Source organism: Pezoporus flaviventris, unplaced genomic scaffold, assembly GCF_033815535.1.
Source record: "Pezoporus flaviventris isolate CSIRO_AGI_PZ_B2104156 unplaced genomic scaffold, CSIRO_AGI_Pfla_v1 ptg000015l, whole genome shotgun sequence".
Lineage (NCBI taxonomy): Eukaryota > Metazoa > Chordata > Aves > Psittaciformes > Psittacidae > Pezoporus > Pezoporus flaviventris.
Window position 1 is genome coordinate 233,428 of NW_026892563.1, and position 24,272 is coordinate 257,699.

Here is a 24,272-nt window from a genome sequence, read left to right on the forward strand (position 1 = left end):
ACGCACCTTCAGGGAGAACAGGGGAAAGCAAAGCAGCTCCTGGGAACTTTGCACCACATAGAAGACTGCAACACAAACACTTCTTGTTTCAGGTCAACTAGTTAATCAAATACAAAACCAACACAACCTCTGTTCCCCAAAATACATAATTTAATAAAAAGTGCAGTTTCAATAACAAGGAGGCAACCCTATACTTGTGGTATTGTAACATCTTTTTCAGGTCTGTATGAAACTTCAGGATTCAGAGTCAGAGTGCTGTCACAATACAAAGAGCTGCTGTAACAGCTACCACTGTATTTTTCAGAAAGAGAAAAGTTGTCATAAAGAAAAGCTCTAGGGATTTCAAAAGCCCCAAACTCAGTAGAGACTCCACAGTTTAATTTGTGAAGTGAGTCAGCTGACAGAATACAAACTCAATTTTACTTCACAGGCACTAAAGCCAGGAATCTAGTCCTGTGTCTCTTGAATCGGTAATGATTAATGAGTTTCAAACTGTTTAAAAATGCAAAAGGCAGTAGCTCAGAAAGGAAAGGCTTCACCTGACATAGAAAAGAAACAAGACCTTGCTGTACAGCAACATAACCCAGTTATTGTCCAGGTATCCTTCCTGCCCAGGTACTCAGGTAGGGCTGGAATAAGGGTTACCATGTTGAATGAAGATATAAGAATTTGAAACATTCGTCTTCCCAGCAATAGCTCACTGCTGCCATTTTAAAGAAAAGTGGACTCCCTGAGGCGTCAAATGTTGCCTGTGTGCATGAAAGTGAGTATCCCTTGGAGCAGTGAGCTGAGAAGTGTATCAAGGAATGTCAATTGCTCGATATGCAGAGAAATAACTCCCAGGAATTTTAATCCAAAGTCAGCAGGGTTTAGGCTGGGTCTGCAGGGCAAAGAAGTCTCCATTTTAACACATACTGTGCATATGTTAAGCAAGAAAAAGTGGCTTCAAGGGCATTAAGTTCTGCAACTGTGGCTCTCAAGAGCATGAGTTTGAGGAGAAATGAGTATATGCTAATCTAGGGATACAAGCACACTCTTTTCACTCTTCTAGCACCACTTATCAGATCTTTTGCATCTGGTCTGTCCCATTTTGCTAAACTAGTAAAGTAAAATTTATTTCCTTTTTAGTCACCTTGAAATGAATTCATTCAGTGGAGAGGCAAGAGAACATTCTCTGCATATGCTCTAAAGCTGCGTATTATGTTTGCTGGATTAGGATGTCTGTGATTTCCAGTTAAGAGAAAGAAATGAATTGTTGAGAAATGGGCAGGGCAGCTGTGGACTTCTGCACGTGACTGCAGAATAAGAACTGAGTCCTGGGACATGGCTGGTCCCACCTAGCAGCTACTGTAGAGCCCAAACAATTTTGCAATAATTTGTAGTGCCAGACATCTTTCAATAAATCAAAAGATAATTTTCTTGTTTAAATCAGTTGTCTTCTTTTGTTGAGGTGTTGGTTGTTCATTTCTATGCTTTTCATAAGCAGCTCTGTATCCAACAGAAACATCCTATAAAGCCACTTGCTGGTTATTGCCCTCTCAGCTGGTCTCTGTGTTCAGAGACTCACAGAGATGCATCTAATGGAGAGAGAATTACTGCTCTCTCATGTTTCTCCAGCTTCAGGTGGATACTGACAGACACCCCTTGAACTTCTGATCCTAAAGGTTTTCACACACTCACTTCCAGTGAAGGCCCACACAGGGGCATCCAGATCACTTGCTGAGGAGATGGGGGAAATAAATTCATGCAAATCAGTAAAAGATCCCAAAACAAACTAAAGATGGTGAATACCTTAATTTACATCTTTTCCTTTCCTTTTTCTTGTGAAATCTCCAGCTCCTTTTCACTAACCCTTAAGTGAGTAGAAAAAGTTGGAAGAGTTGAACTCTACCTTAAATTATGAGAAAAAGGCAAGATATGCACAGTATTTGCATATTAGCCTTATCTTTGCTATAGGTCAGTTTGAAGGAATTATTCTGTACGCTCACCACCTGTAGGCAGAATTGCAAACAATGAGAATTCAGTCCAAAATTCCGTAGTATCAGACAATACACAAAATTAGTGCTACAATTTAAAAAATCAAAGCAAAAAATAAAGAGTATAAACCATTTATTTTTGAGCAAATATCCTATACAACTGTGGCTTGACTACCATTAAACTGCTAACAAAGTAATAGCAAAGAATCTGGTAAAATAGATTCTTGAAAATCTTTCAAGTCCTGCATGACATTTGGAATGATTTCAAATATAGGAAAAATCCAAACCTCACCTATAAGGAGCTTATTCAGCTTGCATCTTGTACAACTTTTACAGTTTATAACTGGATAAGTGTCGATGCATAAAGCTGTAATTTGCCAGTGTTGATCAAAATTCGTATTAAAATAAATAAGCAAACATACTGAGATGATACAAGCCAAGCATATAGAATTCATCCTAATTATGCTTGATCAGAGGGATTCAAGTAAACAGTCACACTATGAAATTTCCAAAAGAAAAGCAATCTAGAAGCAATGCTCTCACCACCTTCTCAGAGCAATTTTCTCCTAATATTAGCATTACTCCTATAAACCCATTGGCTAAATTTATAAAATAAGATGTTTAAAGGTAAATTATAAAACTAATACATTAAAAAAATGGTTCTTCATAATCTAAAATATAATAAGCTGGACCTTCATCTTTCAGATATGTCACCAAAGCAGGGATTCTTTACGCTTAAATCCTGAAATGTTAAGCACTAGGTTCATTATCTGTTCTCTGCCTTTTCAATGCAGATCCAGCTTATCCAAGATACCGATTTTAGAAGGATCCACCTTTCCACCCGAAAAACCTGCTTTTATTCAACTCATAGACAGATGTCTATTTTTCTTCCCCAGGAGGAAGGAAGAAATATAGAAGGCCATTTTAAACAATCCAGTGAATTTTTACATGACTCAAATTATGTGTGCTGAATGGGTCAGGTAAGTGAGGATTTCTAGGTTTCTCTGTCACAACGGGAGTTATGAACCTAACTGTGTTTGTAATTTTGTTCTGTTAGGGTACAATTTAGTGTCCCACAATACCAACAGAACTGCTCTTGATGTGTTTGGTCAGCACAAAAGAAAAATCAAACCATCATACTGGATACCTATAGCCAGCAGACATGTCCAGCTGAGGATTTGAATTGCAATTTGTATCAAATATGAACATCCAGGTAGCTTTTGAATCATCCTCTTTAACTTCTCATGTGCAAAAGGAAGGCTTGCACAGCATACAGCAGCACACTAGTAAACATCAAAATAACTGTGTGTTTGAAGACTGCTGTTCACTTAGGAAATGAGGAATCCATATAATCTCATTGCTGGCATTAACAACGTCATCACAGTTTTCACACACCAAGCCCACTCTTGCAGCAGTCTTTAATGCAAAGTGAAAAAGAAAAGGATCTCCAAAATCATCAAAGTGCATGTTCTGCCCCTCTAACACAGGAGTGACATGGCAGTACCCCCTCAGGGGAAGTGGTGTGCTGCTGCCCCCAGGTGATGCAGATGCACCATGGTTCAGAGGTGGGAGAGGGGACAGGGAGGTGGGCGAGAGAGTCAAAGCTTCAGCATCCTCGCTTCTGTGTGTATCAGGCAGATGATATCCCCCGGGGGAGCACCCGGGAGAGCACAGAGTGGTCATAACTGCAATTTGGTTTGTGGCAGCAGGACATGTTTCTAGGAGGGAAAGAAAAACACTATTGTTAAAGTTTAGCTGGAGGGAATATTTGTTCTTGTGACCTCAGTGGAATAAGAACCACATGCCATGCTTGTTTGAGAGACACACACTGAGCCACCAGCTCAGCAACTACTTGGGGGGCAGGAATCATCCATTATCTTTTTAATGGACTTTAATTCAGTATTTTAATTGTTTTATGACCACACATCAGAGGTGTTATTATTACCACTGCCATGAAAATTGCTATGAATGAAGTAGCATCTCTCCAAGAGAAAAATTATCTATTTTCTTGGATGGGTAAGGGGACAGAAGCTGTTGTTTTTCTGACACATGCTGAGAAATACTTAGGAAATATCACTAATTTTCAGGGCAGAAAGGGGGAGCAATTAATGCCTGCAGCTGATAGCTTGTGCCCTTGAAAAACGATATGCTGCAAGGAGAAAATATGTAGTTCTGAAGTGTGTCTCCCTTATGTCTCAAAGCATCAGGAATAAGTGATTTTAATGGATTATTAAAAACTTTCCCCCCACTATGATTGCACTGTAGGGAGCTGCCATCAGCAGTGACCTACTTGCTGTCATGGTAGAAATGTGTGTTTCAGATTCTGGCCTAAATGCAGATGATTGGTGGTTGATGCCTCTCCATCTGCAGTGTAATACACTTAGAAAATAAATAACATCTGCCAGAGGGCCTCTTTTGCTTTGCAAGGAGATTCAGTTGGGTTCCTTTTCCTTACCCATACAATGGCGTGGGTATGTGTGCCTGCCCTCACAGATGGCAGGCACATGAGTGCTATCCTCAGGATCTTCAATATATACAACAGTGCTGCACTGGGCTATGTGTTTTCTTCGTAAAGGGCTGTGAACCATGAGCCCTCTGAACCTGTGCCAGAGAATCAAGAGATCTATTTTAAAATGCTATGCTCATTTTCTACACTTTCTAGGGCGCTCTCAAGTCACATTTCCAAGCTTCACCATGCAATCATGGAGAATTTTTCCTTTCCAAAATGACAGATTTGCTAGTGGTGGTGACAGCATGTTCTGAGCGAGTTGGTCAGTCCCATGTTTCTTGGGCCTTTCATGGTTTTACTACAGACCAGCAATTAACATTGGAGGCATTGGCAATGCTACTGATCAGAAAAGAGTCTTTCCTCAACAAACCTTGCTGTGTTACTAAAGGCACCAATTCAAACATGTAAGGCTTATACGTGGAGAAGGAAATGTTTCAGCTCTTCTGGGAGGAGAAGTCCAGTTATTTTTTGATGTTGCTTGTGTCCAAAGCACCTCCTGATGCACAGGCGGCACAACTGCATCAAGGACAGCGGCCCTGGAGAAAGGGGCAGGAAAAAAGTTACGCATGTGGCTTTATCACTCCAAAACTGTTAACTTGAAACATCAGCTGCGCATCACTGCTCCCCCCACCTCCTGCAACCTACCTCATGCCAGGGGTGCATGGGCCCCAGAATACTCAGAAGTGAAAGACCAGACCTGCACCCACCAAAGGACATCAGCCCACCTGCAGTGCACTTCAAGCCTAGTTAGTCACTCTGTCATTACACAGTTGCAAATAGCATTAGCAGTGTCAGTCTTTCCCTTTTAAGCTGCATGAGAGGGAAACAGTTTGTGTTGTCTAAGAAGAGATGATTGATGTTTCCTTCAAAGTCCTTTCCCTCTCACTTCTCCAGGGAGACCCAAGTTTGCAACCCACTTCTTGCTTGAGACTGACAGTCACAGAGGAGCTATACGAGTGCAGATAAGAAGGGTGCAAGGAGGCAGCACCAGCAAGCGTGGACAAAGGGTGGGGTGTTGGGAGTGGAGAGGAGATAAGAAAAGGCACTGAAGGAAGCAAAAGGGAGGTAGGTGAGCTGGGAAAGGACAATTTAGGTACCACATGACATGCCTGCCTGCTAGGCAGCTAAGATAGCAATGACCAGGGAGCTGAAGTGTTAGCACTAGTGGAGGAGTACAATCATAGAATCATAGAATAGTTAGGGTTGGAAAGGACCTTAAGATCATCAAGTTCCAACCCCCCTGCCATGGGCAGGGACACCTCACACTAAACCATATCACCCAAGGTCTTGTCCAACCTGAACGCTGCCAGGGATGCACTGCGAAAGAACAGGGGCTGCAGCAAAAATGTAGTGAGGTGACAGCTTTAATCACCTTTTGAGACTTCCCTCATGCAGGTTACCACATTTCCAGCAGATCTACAAGGCTGAAAACTGCTGTACAGGAAGGGCTGTACGAAGAGCTGCACCCTTCTGCTAGAACTCAACAAATGAGTTGAGTTAGTTGCCCAAAGGCTAGGTACAAAACAAGGCAAGCTAATATAGGACAAGTTAAATTGTCTATTGTAGTGTCATGCTGTGTGTGTCTTTGGTCATTCTGATCCCACAGATAAATGCCCTGCCTGTAAACATTTCATTTTAAAAAGCTTCAATTAAAAAAATAAGAATTACTTCAAACCTAAAGACTTACCAAAACACTGGAAAATATTAAGCAAGCCCAAGCATACTCCTTAAAAACACAGTGCATTTTTGGATCATCAGCTAGTTCTCCAGCCCACAAGTAGAACTTTCTCTGCAATGCATTCAGGGTATGCGGTGATCTGGCAGGATGATGAAGTAATGGGAAGGGAGACCACCACATATACTACACCTGTTCTGGGCTAGTCCTAGGGTGACTAGGTGAGGACACTCACCAACTCATCTCTGGGGTGAAAAAATGCCGCATATGCTGCCCCCAGAAACTGTGGCATGGGGGGAGAGGAGCCATGTGTGGGACACGGGCAGGAGAGCAGCAGCTCATTCATGCCAGTGCTGAGGGGCTGTGGGGCTGGCAGGGTGACTCTGATCCCCACAGCACATCTCCAAACCTCTGTGTGAAACCAGAGGAGTAACGTTACAGCACTATCATGGGTTGCAACTGACAGTTCAGCCAGCAAAAGAAGTTGGACATCAGCCATCCATCAAGCATGACCCTACTCAGAGAAGGGCATGTTGGAGAACACCAGAAAAATACTACTCAGCAGCAAAATGCCTTTCAGATGTTTATAGTTTCTGATGTCAATTGCTGAATTTCACTTAGAAAAGTTCCTTACTGCGCTAGCTGTTAGCTCAGCCTGAGCAGCGGTTCTCCTGCCAGCTCCATAGGGTGTGCCTGAAATATTATTCTATCTCAAATAAACAGGACACACGTGGTGCCACAGGAGCTGGGAGTCTATCACGGCAGGGATTTGAGCTGAAAAGAACACCACTGTGCACCACAGATTGGACTGTGAAACCAAATACCAGTTGCTCACACATAACATGTGCAGCACGGTTGTTTTTATGCTCTCATGTTCCTGTCATTATTTCAAACAGGGCCTGACTCATCACTTTGTTATTCCAGTTTTACCTTGGTGTAAACTTTTTCTGACAACAAATCACATCAACATCTAACTGGCACAACAGAGTCCTAGACCACACCATCATCAGCTTGTTTAAAATAACGAAAATCCAGATTATTTAGTAATGCGTATAGCTTACTGACTGCATGAGAACACAAGTACAACAACAAGCAGACACCAGAGAACTTATTCTAATTTTTCTCAAGAATAGTAAATAAAATTTCCCTCTGTAATTCATTAAAATATTCATAATCTATAACATAAAATTACCTGGCACTATTTCTTTTACAGGTACAAAATAAGCTCTTCCTAAACATTAAGCTTACAGTTTGATACTGTTGGATGATTCAGCACATAATGTTGACCTTTAAAAACAGACTAGTGTATAAATATATATACATATATAAATATATATTCATTATATAATTTCTGTGCAATTTTCCTTAATCCTTACAAAAAACCACATTTTTTTATTTTAAAGATACTTTTGCACCTACATAGGAACATGACCAAGCAATTAAAGTAAACTGCAAAGAACTAGAAGATCAGTCTTTCAAGGTACTTTTCTCTTTCCTCAATGTTACATGCTGATATCTCAGTATGAGTATCACAGTTGTGGCTGCCCCATCCCTGGAAGCGTTCCAGCTCAGGCTGGATGGGGCTTTGTGCAACTTGGTCTAGTGGAAGGTGTCCCTGCCCACGACAAGGGGGTTGGAACTGGATGATCTTTAAGGTCCCTTCCAACTCAAACCATTCTGTGATTCTATGATTCTATGCATTGAATATTTTCTGTTTGCAATTTTGCATTTATTCTGAGACAAGTGTCTGGCACACACCTGATTGTCAGCACACTGTATAACCAAAGATCTGAGTCCTAGCACTCACTAGCTAGTCTCAACTCCCATCAGAGAAGATTCGCTGCTTGTTTGCCAGCACACTCCAGATAACACTCCTGGGTCTACTGTCTCAGACACAAGGGAACTGAGAAGTTCCAGCTGACTTCAGTGCTTTAGGTAGTCAGAAAAGGCTACCATTAATATCTATCTAAGGAGTATTCTGTTTGTTTTTTTTCACCCTAAACTCTATTTTTCATTATATTACAAGCTCCATATGATTGTTCTCCAATGCAGTAGATTCACAAATCAGAGGTCAAAAGATGAGTTATTGTTGTTATCTCTGCTAGTGTTCCACTATACTCTGACACTAGAAAACACAGTGTCCATATGTTAGTGAATGGAATACACTTAGCTATTCTCAGTTTTATAGTGCGAGTAGCATGGAATAGTATAGCCTTTTGCAGCAGTTTGTCTGTTTTTTCCTTAACATTTCCTGACTAAAAGAATAAAACGAGTGTTAAGGTGCACCTTCTTTCTGCAGGAACAGTCGCCCCACAGGACTGCTGGGTGGGACCAGCTCCATCGGCCTCTTTCTTTCATCATTCTTCACCCAAATGTCTGCTCCAAAGTCAATCAGCAGTGTCACCAGCTCCACACTGCAATTCCTGGCAGCCGCATGCAGAGGGGAGTCCAGGCCCTTGCCACTGTTCACATTTGCTCCTGAACACCAAGACATGACAAAGAATAATGACAAAGAATAATGACAAAGAATAATGGCTATACAGTAGCCATCTTCCATTTCTCACACTAGCTGCTATTTCTCTGAATAATCCATAAATGCTCTAGCATCCACCAGAAGTGGATTTCCTTACACTGGGGCTTGGTACTACAGTTTGCACACGAACAACTCACACTGGTTGAGGAAGAGTGAGGTTGTGACTAAGAATATGATCCCAGAGGAACTGTGCATGAAGTCCTTCATTCACGGTTCAGCTCATGAATATCTTGAAGCAGGACAAAGATACAGTTTCACCTATGGCCCACCTTTGTTCCCCATCCCAGTGCCCCATTCCATTAAAATATATGCAGGGTTTCAACCTGCTCTGTACTGGAGGCTTAAACTGGTGGGATTTTCAAATGCCAAATTATCTGTTGAGGAAAAAAATGTGAGGATGGAAAAGTTCTGGAGGCATAGTAGGCAGGTAGAGGAGGAAATAAATAAGCACCTCTGATGAGTGCTCCCCCATCTATTATCCTTGGCTAATGGCTCCTAAAACACCCTAAGAAGGGTGAGCTGCAGAAATAATTCTGAATTATTCACAATGTTTTTATAGTACACACACTTCTATAGGAGACTGAAAAAAAAACAACCCACAAAACCTAACAACAACAAAAAACCAAACAAAATCCCACACAAATAAAAAAATAAATTAAAAAAAAACACAGAAAAAAACAACCCCAAAGTGGCACACACCAGAAAATAATAGCCAAACATTTAACATTTAGATTAATTTGTATTTTGCTTCTTCCAAAAACCTAAAAGATCACTGTGCTAAATAATGATCTACCTACCTAAAAGGTAGGTAAAATGTTTTCCAAAATCCTATGTAAAAATGATTGAGCCAGTTGTGTTGGGTAAACTGGGAGGAAAAGAAAAAAAGAGATTTTTTTTCTGTCCATGTCAAATAACTGTGGCATCACACACACAGACACTGGAAACGATGGTGTTAGTTCCAGCCACCAGTGGCCATGTAAAATCCAGGATCACCCATCATTTGTTGGGAACTGTAAATCTGAATTCTGGTGTCAAGAAGACTCTGGTTACCCTGCTACCCCATTTGACTCAGGGCTGCCATTAAGAGCTAAACATCTTCAGGTCTCAGAGTAGGAACTTCTCTAAATCTTCAATGCATAGAAAACTCAAAGATAGTTGTTGCAGGAAACAAAAGTACACAATCCTCTATTTTTCTCTTTACCTGACTCAAGCAGCTTCTTGGCACAGTTCACTTGCTGATTCTCACAAGCTACATAAAGTGGAGTACCCAGGTGCTTGATGTTGTGGTCTATATTTGCCCCATGGGATGCGAGGAGTTCAACACATTGCATGTGACCTTAAAAGGGATAAAGGAAAAGTCAAATTCCCTATTGCAGTGGTGTAATTTGGCAATGATTCAATGTTTTGTTTTGTCAAGAGATAGTAGTTTAACACTTTCTTCCACTCCAGTGTTTCCAACCTGGAAAACAGGAGGTGTAAAACCACTGTTAGAAAAAACAGGCCAAATCCCTCACATTTTATCTGACTCAGGTGTCTACCAAAGATGAGATGAATCACACTGTGCTTCAGATGTCCACATCAGAGGTGACTGACCTGGACAATGCATTAGATGTAAGGAAGAAATTCTTCATTGTGAGGGTGGTGAGGCACTGGCACCGGTTGCCCAGAGAAGCTGTGGCTGCCTCATCCCTGGCAGTGTTCAAGGCCAGGCTGGACAAGGCTTGGAGCAGCCTGGTCTAGTGGGAGGTGTTCCTGCCCGTAGCAGGGGGCCTGGAACTGGATGAACTTTAAGGTCCTTTCCAACCCAAACCATTCTATGATCTCCTTCCAGGTGTCACCCTGTAAACTCAGAGGCCCCAGGAGCGAAGCTGAGCTGCACTCGATAAGCACCAGGAGTGGGAGGAACTGCATCACTTGTGAGGAGACCAACTAGGAAAGTATTTCACATGACCAAAGTCAAACAAATTATCTCTCTCTTCCACTTCAACACATTTCTAGCAACATGGAAAGGAGTGGTGATGCCTTTGAGATTACCTCTTTTAGCAGCTTCATGGATGGGTGATGCCAAGTCACAGGGCGGGTGTAGGCTGGCTCCATGCTGCAACAATAAATTCAAGCAAGCCACACTGCCGCTGACACAAGCGCTGAACAATGGAGTGTGCCAGTCCACAGTAACTCCATTCACCTGAGGGAAAATAGCACAATCAGGCTTTTTTGGGGTTTTTTGGTCTTCTCAGTGTTTCAAAACTGATTAAAATTATCCAGTTTCTCAACAGAAAACAGGGTTTTCAATTTTTATTTAATTTCTTGGAAAAAAAAAAGTGCCTGTTGGTTAGGAAGATTACAAACTTTTATTAAAAAGATAATTAAGAAAATCTTTTGAAAACTTGCCTCTAGGTCTCTCCTCCTGCAAAAGAATGTACCAGTGCCACTCTGGGCTCTCTCAGGAGTTACCAAGTTACAAAGTTAAATGCACGCCCATTTCTGTAATCTAGCTGAAACCTACCTGCCTGTAGTCCTCTCCTGAAACAGTGCATTTTTAGTTGAAAATGTGCAACCCTCATTTTATCTTTTTTTTTAATTTTAAACTGAAAGGTAATAAATATACAGTGAGTTTTCTTATTCACTATAATTCCAACATTCGCTTGAAAAGTAGAGGCCATAAGACACACCTATTTCACTATTTTACTTGCATGTTTTTTTCAATTTTCTTCCCATTTTATCATGTTGATCCTAACAGTCCTGCACCTCTACTTGAGGCTCTTCATATCAATACCAATGAGATTAGTTTGTGCATCCTTAACTGTTGCAGGATTATAAAACCTTTGCAAGAAGAACTTCCCCTTACTCTTTCAGTAAATTATGAGAACACTGCAAGTTATTTAAAGAACAGCAGTAACTTATTTATATCTGTGCTTTCTGAATTATTAAAAATGGCATTTTATAACATGCACCTTAAGCAGAGCTAAATACAAGGTGTAAATCACAGTGATATGCTGGCATGAAATAGTACGTCACCTAGCATTAAAATACGATCATAAAATATATTAACACTAGAGATAATGGTCTGTCTATCATATACTCACCTGAGCACCATGTTTTAATAGGACACTGACACAAGCAGCATGACCCCCTAGGCAGGCTTCATGCAATGGAGACACCTGAGTTGCTGTAACAAGATTCACATCACTTCCCTGATGGAATAATGGAAAATATCATTGCAACCAACTACCAAAATCCTTCTACAGAAAACAAAACAACTCAGCTTTTTAGCCTTAAAGATTTATGTAATCAGACCTTTCTCAACTGCCTGGAGTTACTCATCTCAATAAGTAGAGAAAGTGGCTATGAGCCTTCCACACACTTCTAATCAGCACAAAAAGCTGTAGGCAGTGGACTGTCTAATGGGACAATACAGACACTCTTTTAGGAACTCAGAATGATTTTATTTCTACCACACCATGGATAACAAAACCTGAAATAACAAAACAAGATGAAAAATTGATACTAGGGTTCTTAGCAAGGTCATGACTGACACATTTTTACATCACTGCTCAAGCCTTCTGACTTCCTCCCTGCTGAGGCTGTGGTTGTTTGACTAGATCAAACACTGAAATGCTTTTGTGGTGTTTTCTGCTCCTTGTAGCAAGGCACACTGAAGGAAAGCCAGCCCCTGCATTAGAAACCATTGTTTGATTCTACAGGAATTTTTGTTTCTAGCATGCTTGATGGTCCAGAAGGTTAAGCCGGAAGAATCTCAAATATCCTTCCGTTCCCATCAACTCCTCCACAGGCTAAATCCAAGAATTTCAAAGAAATGGAGCAGTGAGGCTCAGGAATAGTTTCTCGCCAGCCCTGCCCTGCTGTAGCAGGAGCCGGGGCCCTGGTACCCTCAGGCAATTCAGAAACAGATGTATGTGAGGTTGAATTGAAGTCTCAGCCAGAGCCTTGCCTAGTCTGGAGCTGCTCCTCAGCCAGGGCTCCAAACACTGCTTGAAGGTGCAGGAGTTGCAGAAGGAATTCTCCAGCTGCCCGGAGACCCCAGCAACCAGGGTCTCATCACCCGCACTAGAATTAAAGTACGACCCAGGGTATATCAATACACCATCAGCTTAGTGTACAGAGCTTGCACTAGACAAAGAACTGCTTGTAGAAAAATTAACCCGTGAAAGGGTACCTGTTTGATGAGTTTCGTCAGAGTAAACAGGCGTCCATGGATAGAAGCATCGTGTAAAGGAGACCAGTCTGAAACAAAGTCTGCATAAAAAGAAAGACAGGGAAAAGGCTAACAACTCCATGGACTGTCACATCAGCATACTTTTTACTTCAACTGCATGACACCAGCAAAACTCTCTTCTTCTATTTTATTACTTGAGCTGCCAAGTTTTCCTTGGAACAGCTATCAGGAGAGAGTGAGACAAGAGGATAGCTTCTCTCTGGATGTGTTTTTAACTCATCCTGTGCTGGTGTTGAGCAGCTGCACTCCCCTTCAGAAGACAACAGAGGGATTTGCAGAAAATTGCATTGCTCTGACTGAGCTTGGCCTTCACATTGAACTATTTCCAGTGCTTTTGTATTCACAAGCTCATTACGCTTAACCAATTAGTGCAAAAGGACCACATTTTGAAGACGTTATGGCTGCTCAGGCATTTACCTCTGCTCAGAGCTGGGCTGGAGTCAAACAATACCTGACAAGGAAGGTACCAAAATACAAGCTGTAGATTCTGCCTTGCAGTTTTCAGTGTTTGATGCTAGCCTCTGAAGTGGTGTATTTTAAGTAATAACTGTACTCTCTGCATCGTTGAAGCCACAAAGTGAGGTATAGCATGTATAAATCGTAGAAATATGAATAGAAGGGGAATTTCAGTGGAATCTGGAAAGGGACTTTATATAAGGGCATGTAGTGACAGGACAAAGGGGAATGGCTTTAAGCTGAAAGAGGGTACATTAAAAAAATTCTTGCTGTGAGGGTGGTGAGACACTGTAACCCAGAGAGATACAGTGTGCTGGAGCAGGGTGATAACCAACTGTGTCAGCCATGTCCCAGCCTGTTGCGCTACTGCTCTCTCATCTTCAAGCATACTCAGTAAAGGACATGAACTTTAAACAAGATAAGATCTAGTATAGTGAGACTTACAATGGTTTTGTGGTTGGAAAATTCTGCACTATGTAAATTGCAACCTGAGGATGGTGGTGTCTGAAACATGTTTTTTATCACACGCAGAATATCTTTGCCTGCATAACTATGTTAGGTAGAGGGATATTTTTCTGCCAGGATAGTGGCTGCAAAAGATCTGCTATAGATTTATAGTTATTCTTGCAAGACTCTTTTATGACTGTGCAATATACTTGCCAAGAGTTGTTCATATAGGTGAAAGGATTATTTCTGCTACTACAATACACCATTTTTGAGTTACTTGATGTAGCACACTTTTGCAAACATGTACACATTACATCTTACCATCTCTGAACAATGGCTTATTGATGGACTAAACTAGGCTTTTGATTTTCCCATTTAGAAGCTAATGCCATTGCTCAATCTGCATGAGTTGTAAGGGAAGCATCTTTATAATAATTCTAAAAATCTAGATTGAAGAACAAGTTTTATGAGCTGCAGCTTGACCTTTTTTTGGCCACACAAATACAGGTGGGGTTTTATGCAATCTACTAGAGTTGTTATACTATTGTGTCAGCAGTCTTGTGACAAAAAGGGAGGTACACAGTCATGCCATCACAACCATGTGCAGAATTTTTCCATCCAGCACTTTCTTGAGAAAAGACAGGTTTCTACTGAAACTAAAAAGAGCCAGACCAGAGTCGTCTATGGCCAGGACTGGCCACAAGCTTGCGATTTTGCCAAGTCTTAACAATGATGTTAAAGACTCATATGCATCAAAAATAAATGTCAGTGGAAAATAAAAAGAGGCATGCACCAACATGCAGTAATCCAGCTGGGAATTCTGGACTGAAAGGAACTTTCATCCTAAATGGAAGTGGAGGGCTATGGTAGCTTCACACCAGCCCTGGATACATTGGGAAGGGGGTTGAAGGGCCTCTCTGATGACTAATTGCCATGGCATACCTCCAAATCTGCTGCCGTGACCAGCATGGCCCCAAGCTGCCATCTCTCCTGCCCTAACTCCATTTGCAGCAAGCACTCCACTCTGAAGCAACACTGGGGAGGCAACCTCCCTGCAGGGGAAGGAAAGATTCCTCAGTTCCTGCACCCAAGGCATCACGCTCCGGCAAACCACAAAGTTTCTATTTTCTGTCTGCTCCAGGCTGGAACTGATGTTCCTTGGCTGGAGGAGGAGGAAGGCTGAAGTAGATGGTGGGGTCTCACTCCCTTCTTCTGCATAGCACAGGAGGCAAGTCAGTAGTACAAATGATCCATATTTATACCATACACAGGCTTTTGATTAAAGCCTAAGAAAATGCCATGGACTTTTAATGCCATGGACTTTCAATTCTAAAATAGTGACTTTTTGGAGAGTCCTCAAAAAACTTTGCCCACCAGAGCTGCCTAAGGAGTAGAGAGGCTAGTGTATGTGGGTGGCAGAGCTGTGTATTACCACAGGAACAAGGATTTCTCATTGCCAAAAACATGTACAACTGTTCTTTCACAGAGAAATGAGACCGTTTATCCCAATTTTAAGTTTACCCACACCTTAGTCCATAGGCAAGTTGAGCCAAGCCTCAATAGCTTCAGCATCTAGACATTCAAAACCCACTGTTTCAGTGGCATTGGGTCACCTTAGCTCCCCTTTTGCTACTGAAAATCCCAGCAAGTACATTAAACCTCTTGTTTAATTGCACTGCCATCACTTGGACATGTGAACACTGGCAGGGCTCTGTACACAGAGGGAGCCTTGTAGCAATAGCCACACAAGTATTCGAACCCTGACCACTCTGTGTGGATAGCAGAGCACTCATTTTTGTGGCGATGGTTGAAAGTATCTTTTCCAGCCCCTGATCAGGTGGAGGGTGTTGACACTCCCTGCCTGTCCCCAGGCTAGTTTCCTTCCATAGTGGTCATGCACAGTGGAGCCTTCAATGGGCTTTGAAATCATTTTGTCAGAGGTATGCTCTTGCATACATATTTGTATATACACATGCCTATGGCATTAGATATAACAGTATTACAAATGGTATTCTTCGTATTTTAAGGCTTTCTCTAAAGTTTATGATATATGTAGCTTGAGACAAATAAATACATTCCTGCTGTGAGTTGCTAGCAGAGCTTATTGACTCCAGTAAGGAACAGGCAGGCACAAGAGGAATGGAATGAACTCTGATTTTCAAAGGACCAAACGATCTATGTGGAACAGTGTGGCATGTGGGCTCCCTTCCTTCCAGCCTCCGTTTTGCTGGACCTCATCTCCAGTGTGGAAGTCATTCAATTCATATTGTTAATAACCTAGCTCCCACCCCAGCCTCAGGATGTACATATGTGACACACATGAGGAAAGGCAGACTACACAGCAGATATACTGACCATCTTTGCATTGTGGTTTTAGGGTCTTAATTTTCTATGAGGTGTGAGTGGAAGCATCCTGAATAGCCCAGTAAAGGAGTGAGTGTAAAGTCACATTATCTTAATTACCTCATTCCCTCTGCACTCACCATGAGCTGAAGGAGCAGCTTCTCAGATAACAGAACTACAGGGAACACATCCAGCTAAACTGTTATGTGAATCTAAATTACTTGTCTTTTGTCACTATGTCATATTTTCAATGGCTCTTGGCCAGACAACAGAACAATGATCAAAGTGAGGCCATTCGTCTAAATAACTCTTCACTGGTGACTACAACCGCATTGGTCACAACTGACCACAAAGCCCTGGCCATTGGAGAAAAACCTGCTAGGGCTAGTGGTTCAGCCTGGGGAACAATACTTAGGTCTGCTCATCTGAAAGAAAAAAAGAAAAAGAAAAGGACAAATGGTAAATGATAAAGGGAAAGGAAAAAAAAAAGTAGAAAAATAGAAAAAAAATATATAGGTCCCCCAAACTAAACAAACAAACAAACAAAAAAATAAAGACAAAAAAAGTCAAAGAAAAAAGGAAAAGGAAAAAAAAAAAGGATAAAAGAAAAAAGAAAAAAGAAAAAAGGAGAAAGGAGAAAGGAAAAGAAGGAGGAAGGGAATGAAAAGAGAGAAAAATAAAACAAACAAGGGAAACTGAGCCAATGTTGAGCTGCCATATTGCAACTTCTTTTTCAGTGTGCTGTGGTGTAAGTGTTGCATTTGTTTCCACTTGTACAAACTGTGGTACAGAATCAGACACTTTTTTTTCTGTGATACACTAAAACCCACCAAAAATACAGTATCAAATAGGAATAGCTTATTAAAATCCCATCTGAAGTAAGGGGGCATGGGGACATACAGTAGGACTGACTTTGGACCTGCCCTGAAAGCAGAACATCAGGAGCAGCACACCACTGTAGCCTGACCCAACCCTTTGCTGCCACTGGCAGAGGTGAAGTCTTGTGGCAAGGCAGGAGCATTACTTACCCCTCATCAGTGGGTTTGATAGAGACATTGCAGATGCCTGGCCTCTGGCTCCTTGCAGTTTGCTGCCTTTTTGATTTGCTACCTCATCATCCATCTCAGCCCCGTGTGTCCAATTTCTGTTTTTTCACTTCGTGGTCGGTCTCAAGAGTTCAAATTCCATCGTCCCCGGCAAGCTGCCAGTGGTGGGAGTGATCTATTAAGCAGACTCTGCATGCACGAGACAAACAGAACTTGCAACAGACCAGTACATGGTGCCGGCAGCACTTTGTGCAGAAACTCGAGTACCTGGGTTGGGATTTAACGAAGCAGCTCCCTGGCTGCCCTGGTAGGCAGCCAGCGATCCGGCGAAGCGAGAGATGTGCCTGATGTCACATCCTCTCCAACCCTGCACCCAATCGGGGCGCCCGCCGTCCGTTTTTATCAGGAAGGAAATTCTTAGTTTGCCAAAAAAACAAGACAGAAAGAGCCAGTTCAACTAGTTAAGCAAACTCTGCCTGCAGGGGATCTGCAAATAAAACCCACAGAGATACGAGCGTGTGCTGATCTGCACCACTTCCGAGCAAGATGTTTGCAGGCAACTTTGCTGCACGCCTCCCTGGACACTGTTCACCGTGCGAAACCATCCCTCTTATCTGTCAACCTCTGATTGTATGCAAGAAAAGGAGAGACGAACGCCTGCTGCACAGCAATGATTACTGCATACCCTACAGATATTAAACCCACATGTCTGGGGAGCTGTACTTCCCACTGGAGGCCCTGTGCTCTCTGCACGGTGTGGAAATCACAGCACCGCATAGGCTTATTTTTTTCCCTCCTAGTTCAATCTATTTCACTGAGTCACAGTCACATCAGAGTTTCCTAACTAAGCAGTGTCCTTTTATTTTCAAGCAATTTATCTGTCTAAAATAAGCATCATGGACCTACCAGCAAACAAATGGCAACGTTTTGTCAGGAGGGCTTCCACCTCATTTGTCTGGATCTGTTCACAAAAATTCTGTTCTCACGGATCATTTCCATTTGCACCTTTTTTTTTCCCCACATTACTATAATTCACAGGCACAAAATCCTTTTTCTGTCCCTGAATATTTGCCCATTTTCATACAAATGAAGAGCTTCCATGCAAAAGTCTAAACCATGTTAATAAGAAATTAAGCTGTTGCAGGGATTTTTTTTCTGCCTACTAGAGCAGAATGTGTATTTGTGTATTTAGAGATATAAAGTTACTAATCCTGGGCTAAGCCTGATCCTACCTCAGCTGAGTCTAAGCAACTTGGTTTAATTTTTATTCCTATCTATATCACATGCAAGAAATCTGAGATGTCCCCTTCTGAATTCCTCCTGGCTCCTGGGTTTAGTTCTGCATGCTGGATTCAAGGTAACACTTTGCTCTGACTGGAAATTACGTCTGTGCCTTAGTCATTGAAATTTCTGTATTAAAGGAGTTGTGGGTAAAACATGCAAATGAAAAAAGTGGTATAAATATTGGGTTTGATTGTTAACATGTAAAATGAGGATTGGAAAAAAAAAATTCCCCTTTACTGTTGCTTGAGTTTGATGGTTAGGTTGCCATATCTTATGCATGTATTTTTTAGCAGTATTTAGCAGTATTTAAAAACAAGCAGCAATTCCACCACTAAAAAAAATCAGCATATGCATCTAAGTATGCAATAATAAGTTTGTAAGTGAAGAAGTATTAGCTAAGAGCTTTGAATTCATGTACAATAAGATGGAGGAATAAGACAGAAATTCCTTGGTTCCTGGTCACAGAGTGAGCTCTTGGCCATTTTATTGTTTGACTAAGAGGCCTACCGACTCATAGGGTAATTGAATAGTCTGTTGTTGGTTGCACATATTTTGATCATGTTGTGCTACATCAGCCTTTGCCTTGACAGATGAGCTGTAGCCACATCTTCCCAGAGGGTGGTAAGGGTGTACAGAGCACCTAACGGTGCTAAAGAGCCTGCAGCCCCCTCCATAGTGGCAGATATCCCTGCCCTTCATCACCCCTTCTGAAAGGGTGTCTCCAAGATCCCCTCAGCAGGGTGGTAATCCACGGGCATGCTTATGCTGAGCTGTTGGTGTCCTGGTCCACATGTATTTGTATCTGAGGGAGTAGATGACACAGGGTTCACAAAAGGAGTTTCTGTTTTGATCACGCTTGTCTTCTGAAGCACCAGAGTGGCAGAGACTGGGGTAAAGCCACAACAAGTGCAGGATCCAGTTGCTACATCCATTCCTCAGAATTGCGACTCCTTTCAGGGCTACAGAATCACACTCTGTAATTTCACTCTTTGGCTATGATTTCACTTTAGATCATGGTATAATCCCAAATAACTAGATACTGAGACATTATTTTCCAGTCACAGGTCCAGAAATAGCTTTCTTGCAGTTTGTGAAAATGCAGGTTCCTGGGTTTCCCCACCCTTTGTCTTCGTCCTGTGTGGTACCTACCACAGCCTCTCTAGCACATGCACACCTTCTCCAAAAAGAATTATTTTCTGTTTTGCCAGATTTTATCTTTCAGCAATTTTCTGTGTCACGCACATTAACAAGGCTCATACTTCCTACAGTTGTAAGGAGTCTCATTTTAAACTCTGCTGAGTTTGTAGTAAAGGCACAAGTTTTACTTTACTTTACAAGTTTTATTAAGGCTGAATTAGAAACACGGAGAACAGAGTGAAAAAGAAAAACATGCTGATTTTCTTCCCAATTGCACAAATTGTACTCCTTTCTCTTTGCTGTGATTTTCCCCACAACAGTATGGGCAGCCAGGAAATCAGCATGTGAGGTTCCTAAAACCTGTAAGACACATACCATTATTTCCCAAGAGTAAAGCCTTATTGGTTATGTCTACATCGGCAATGAAGCAAGGATCCCTTGATCAATGAGCTCCTGGAAGCTTCAGAGAGAAGGTTCAAGCCCTGAAATATTGCTTTAATGTGAGCCCAAGCTCTGCTTCACCTAATTTGCAGATGCGAGATATGCTCAGAGCTGAGAGTGTAGCCCGTATACTGCATATATGCAGTGAGACTACATCAGAGAGTAGTTTGCAAATCATTTTTGGAAGCAAGTAGAAAATTCTCCAGTTACAAGGGAACATGTTTTAACATCAACCTGGATCTCGAGATAAACACCACACAACTTCAAATGCAGATCAGAAACAGCTTACACAACATAGAGACACACCAGAGCTTTTAGTCATTGCAATACTATTTTGCATGTAAATAGCACCTACATCCCTAAGTTCTACATAAGTGTAGTTAGCTACAGAAATCACTTCATCATCATTCAAATGTGACCACTCACAGTCAAAAAAGGTGCACAGTAACATTGAATCTACAGCGCTGAATATTATTTTTTCTGTTTGCAGCATATCTTCTAAATAAAATTACATTTTTTTCTCCTTCAAAAATTTAACTTTATATAAGTAATTCAAATAAATGTTCTACTACCTTGTTTTTTTCTCCCACTTGTTAATCAGTTTTTAAATTTTGCATACCAATTATTCATCATAGAAAATACTTTAAAAATGTATAAAACTTTTTAATTACTCTTATTTGCACAAATATTGCTGCAAACAGTAAAAACGCACTGCTGATAAATGTCATAGCATGCAAATTCAGCATTGGTTTCTGAGGGTGCAAACCACAAAACTGCAGAAAATATTTGGAAATTGAACACAAAATGTGGAGTTCATTTAATTTACCTTCAGAGACAGAGCCAGAAATCTTAACTTTCCTTTAGAGCTAATGAAGAGAAATGGGCATTTTAAGACCATGATTCATTTCACCTATTTTAGATGCCTGCTTTGAGAGGGTACAGATTAGGCCTTTAGAGTCAGCCTTCACTGACTCTAAAAGGAAGCCCTAAATGGTGAACAGAGATGTAGGTGTGTATGTTCAAACAGTGAAACCCACCTTAAGAGTATGGATAAATCACATCCAAATGACTGGACCCTACCCACTCGTCAGCAGTGTTCTGGACTTTGTGCCGCACAGCGTCTGGATGCAACAGCACAGGGTGAAACATCTTCACTCCAGCAGAAGGCCAGCATTGGCCAGTTCCTGAATCATGAAACCTTGGCTTTGGAGCATCTATACCTCAAAGGGGAGGATTTTGACAGACAGTTCTAGCAGATTTAGCTGCAGTGGTCTAAGCTGTTGGCCTGTCTAAGCTTCCCATTCCTCACTTTCAGCAAAGATTACCCACACCCTTACAAGGGATGGCAGCACGGGCCACAAATTGATGCTTCAACTATCTTCATACATAGTCCACTGTGCTAGTTCAAAACGCAAATAAAAGCAATTTTCTTCTCTAGCCTGTAAACTTGAGCCCTGAGACACTATCACATGTCACATTCTCCTCTAAGGCAGTAATTTCCAGCCAATGAGCAAGGCAAATATCTGGGACACCCATGTTTTAAATCACAGCAGTTAAATCTGCCACAGCTTGTCCGCAGGAATACTAAATCGCTGGCGTCTTTTCCAGAGGTACCTGGGTTTTCTTTGGAAAGCTGCTGTGAAATCTTTGAGCAGATGTGAAGTAAAGAAGTTCTCCCTTGGAGAAATTTGTAGTATTGTCCAGTTCTTGTAACCCTAATTTCCTTTCCCCAAAGCAAGTCTCTCCTCCAGAGGCTGTTCTTCTAAGTGTTCTGAGTAAGCAATGTTTTCATTTTCCTTTTCTCTCACCCTCACAGAAACTTCACTTTGCAAACTTCCCATTAGCCTGACTGGAGACCAGACAGACTTCTGCAAGTAACTATTGTTTCCTTATGCAGGTTGGCAGTTTTACTTAACAAGGGAGTCTCTATATCAAAGCAAACAAACCCCGAAGGAAGTAACAAACACTTCTTGGTGTCAGTACCACCTAGATCTGTGTTTTAACTCATTGCAGGTACACAGAAGCATCAAGATTTCCCAGGGAGCAGGACAAACAGCATGAGAGCTTGCACACAACTTTCTTGTATTTTGTTTGTGGCAGATAGGGGATGAGGGGCATCCTCCTCACAGCGAGAAGAGCAGCAACACTGTTTTTCACTATCTGGTGCCAGATGTGTCTCAGCGAACACCTGCACAAGCATCTTCATATGCTACAAAATAAATCTTGACATTGCTTTCTAAACTGGCTTTAAGACTTACATGCTACAGTCCATGCAGAAAGAATACAGACCCCACAAGTTTTTTGTTGTGTTTTTTATGTTTGTTTGTTTTTTGGTATTTTTTCTCAAATCATTGTAATTCCAAGCCTTTCTTGGGTTTGGGTTGGGTTTTTTTGTCCTGTTTCATGGATTGTAATCATGGTTTGGCAACACTGCTAGGTTACTAGTGTGGTGAAATGTTCTCATGTGACAAATACACACCAGTAAGCAGATAATAGGTGTAACTACAGCAAAACCCTAAACCTCGTAATTGAGAGCTATGATGGTTTTTACTACAGTCTCCTAGATTTTGGCTAACCGTAAGGTAGTCTTCCCAAACACTAAATATAAGTGAAACCCAAATCCAGGCATCAAGAAGATTTCAATTTCTCTTTCCTCCTCTTTTCTAACTTCTCATTATTAGTTTTGAAAAACAGTGGGAATTCTTTGGTTTGCTGGCAATTTTTTTTGGTTCCCAGCCTTTCCTGTATAAGCCATTTCTGAAGAAAGCAAAATAATTTCCACAAAGATATTAGTTTTGTCAGAAAACCAATTTCCATTAACAAAAAAACCAAAAGTTAATGATAGTTTTCTATCAATCCCAGTGATTAGACCAGCATGGAAAAAAACAAATGTATCACAAGCAAGAGCAGCATCACTGAAGTCAGCTGAGTTTGCCTTGCTAAGCAGCACCCATAGTGGCTGGTCCCATTAAGAGCATATTCTCCATTATGCAGGCCTCCAGCAAATGCATCATCTTCCCAAGCCCAAAGGCCTGTGATGGTTTTTACCAAACCAAGCAAATTTCCATGTGTCCCCTTAGTTGCTCTCTCTTCCCATTGCCTATCAGTACAGGAGGCAACAGCAGTAACAGCTGAGGAGTATAGGAAAGGCAGACAGGAGGGGGAGAAAAAGCTCATGGGACGGAGGTATTTAATTAAGGGGCTCCTCTGCTCTGGTGTTTCTCTTCTCCATTTTCAATGGCGTTAGATGTTCTCTGTTCTGGCACACTGCATTGCAACAAGCTCTTCCACCACACTCATGGGCTGCTTTCCAGACCCTGATGGATCTTACCTCTGGAAATGTCCCTCATGTGATGTATCTTTTCACACTTTTGCCTGTGATGGGAACAGCATGCACCAGCTGTTCTCGCAGCCATAGCCTTCCAGGACTTCCCCATGGGAAAAGTTACTGCCACCTTGTCACTACTATAAAATGCAATCTGTGGACTTGCACAAAAATTAGCCCATGCTCCCTTAAACACTTGTCTTGACCAGGAGCTTCTGTTGGCTTTGAAAAATGGCCTGCAGAAAACTACACTGCAAGTGCAACTGCTTGGGAAATAAGGCAGACAGAGGAAAATATCCCCAAACCTCGCATCTGTTTCTGTTCCCTGGCATAGCAGGTGTTCTCATTTTCTTTTGGAAAAGATTATTAGCAAACTTCTAAAATGGGTGAAATTCCAAGGCTGTCCTGAGCAACCTACTTACCCTGCCCTGCTCCCAGAAAATGGCATGCAGTGCTGTGGAGAAAAGGGCTTGTGGAATAGCCTATGTCAAGCCCATAGGACCTGAACTGCTCCTAACATGATCTTCAGTCATAAGAAATCCACGTTCCTGGTACTGGACAGATTAACTACTCAGATCAGTAGCTATCCATACTTTCTGTATGCGAAGTAGGGGCTGCAATAAACACCCATCTGCAGCAATAGTGTGCCTTTATAGATGTTTCCTTTGCTGTCCCCAAGCACAGCTTGGCTTTTGTTTTGCATGAGGCTGGAAATCCTCTGAAACAGCTAACGGATGCTGATTCACAATGCTGATACTGTAGAAATAAGTTTCCTTTCCTAAAGGATTATGATCTGAGCAGAGTGACAAGTATACAAGCTTGTCCTGGTTACACTCATCCAGCCTGGCCACTTAGCTGAATAT

General features: G+C 41.7%; 1 protein-coding gene across 2 annotated transcripts in view; it reads right to left on the minus strand.

The window, feature by feature from the left end:
* ASB9 (ankyrin repeat and SOCS box containing 9) overlaps window positions 1–18,032 on the minus strand; it is a 100,280-nt gene extending 82,248 nt beyond the window's left edge. Inside the window, exons 1-8 of one of the 2 annotated variants that reach the window (XM_061453140.1) lie at window positions 17,205–18,021; window positions 12,871–12,950; window positions 11,780–11,887; window positions 10,728–10,878; window positions 9,895–10,029; window positions 8,447–8,638; window positions 4,856–5,021; window positions 2,093–3,694 (exon numbers count right to left, since the gene is read on the minus strand). In XM_061453140.1, coding sequence (XP_061309124.1) covers window positions 4,897–5,021; window positions 8,447–8,638; window positions 9,895–10,029; window positions 10,728–10,878; window positions 11,780–11,887; window positions 12,871–12,950; window positions 17,205–17,298 — 885 coding nt within the window. In that variant the 5' untranslated portion in view covers window positions 17,299–18,021 and the 3' untranslated portion in view covers window positions 2,093–3,694; window positions 4,856–4,896. Of the gene's footprint in view, window positions 1–2,092; window positions 3,695–4,855; window positions 5,022–8,446; window positions 8,639–9,894; window positions 10,030–10,470; window positions 10,879–11,779; window positions 11,888–12,870; window positions 12,951–17,204 lie in introns of those variants that run through there. The other variant, XR_009743369.1, reaches the window with a different exon arrangement.
* Window positions 18,033–24,272: the final 6,240 nt, after the last annotated feature.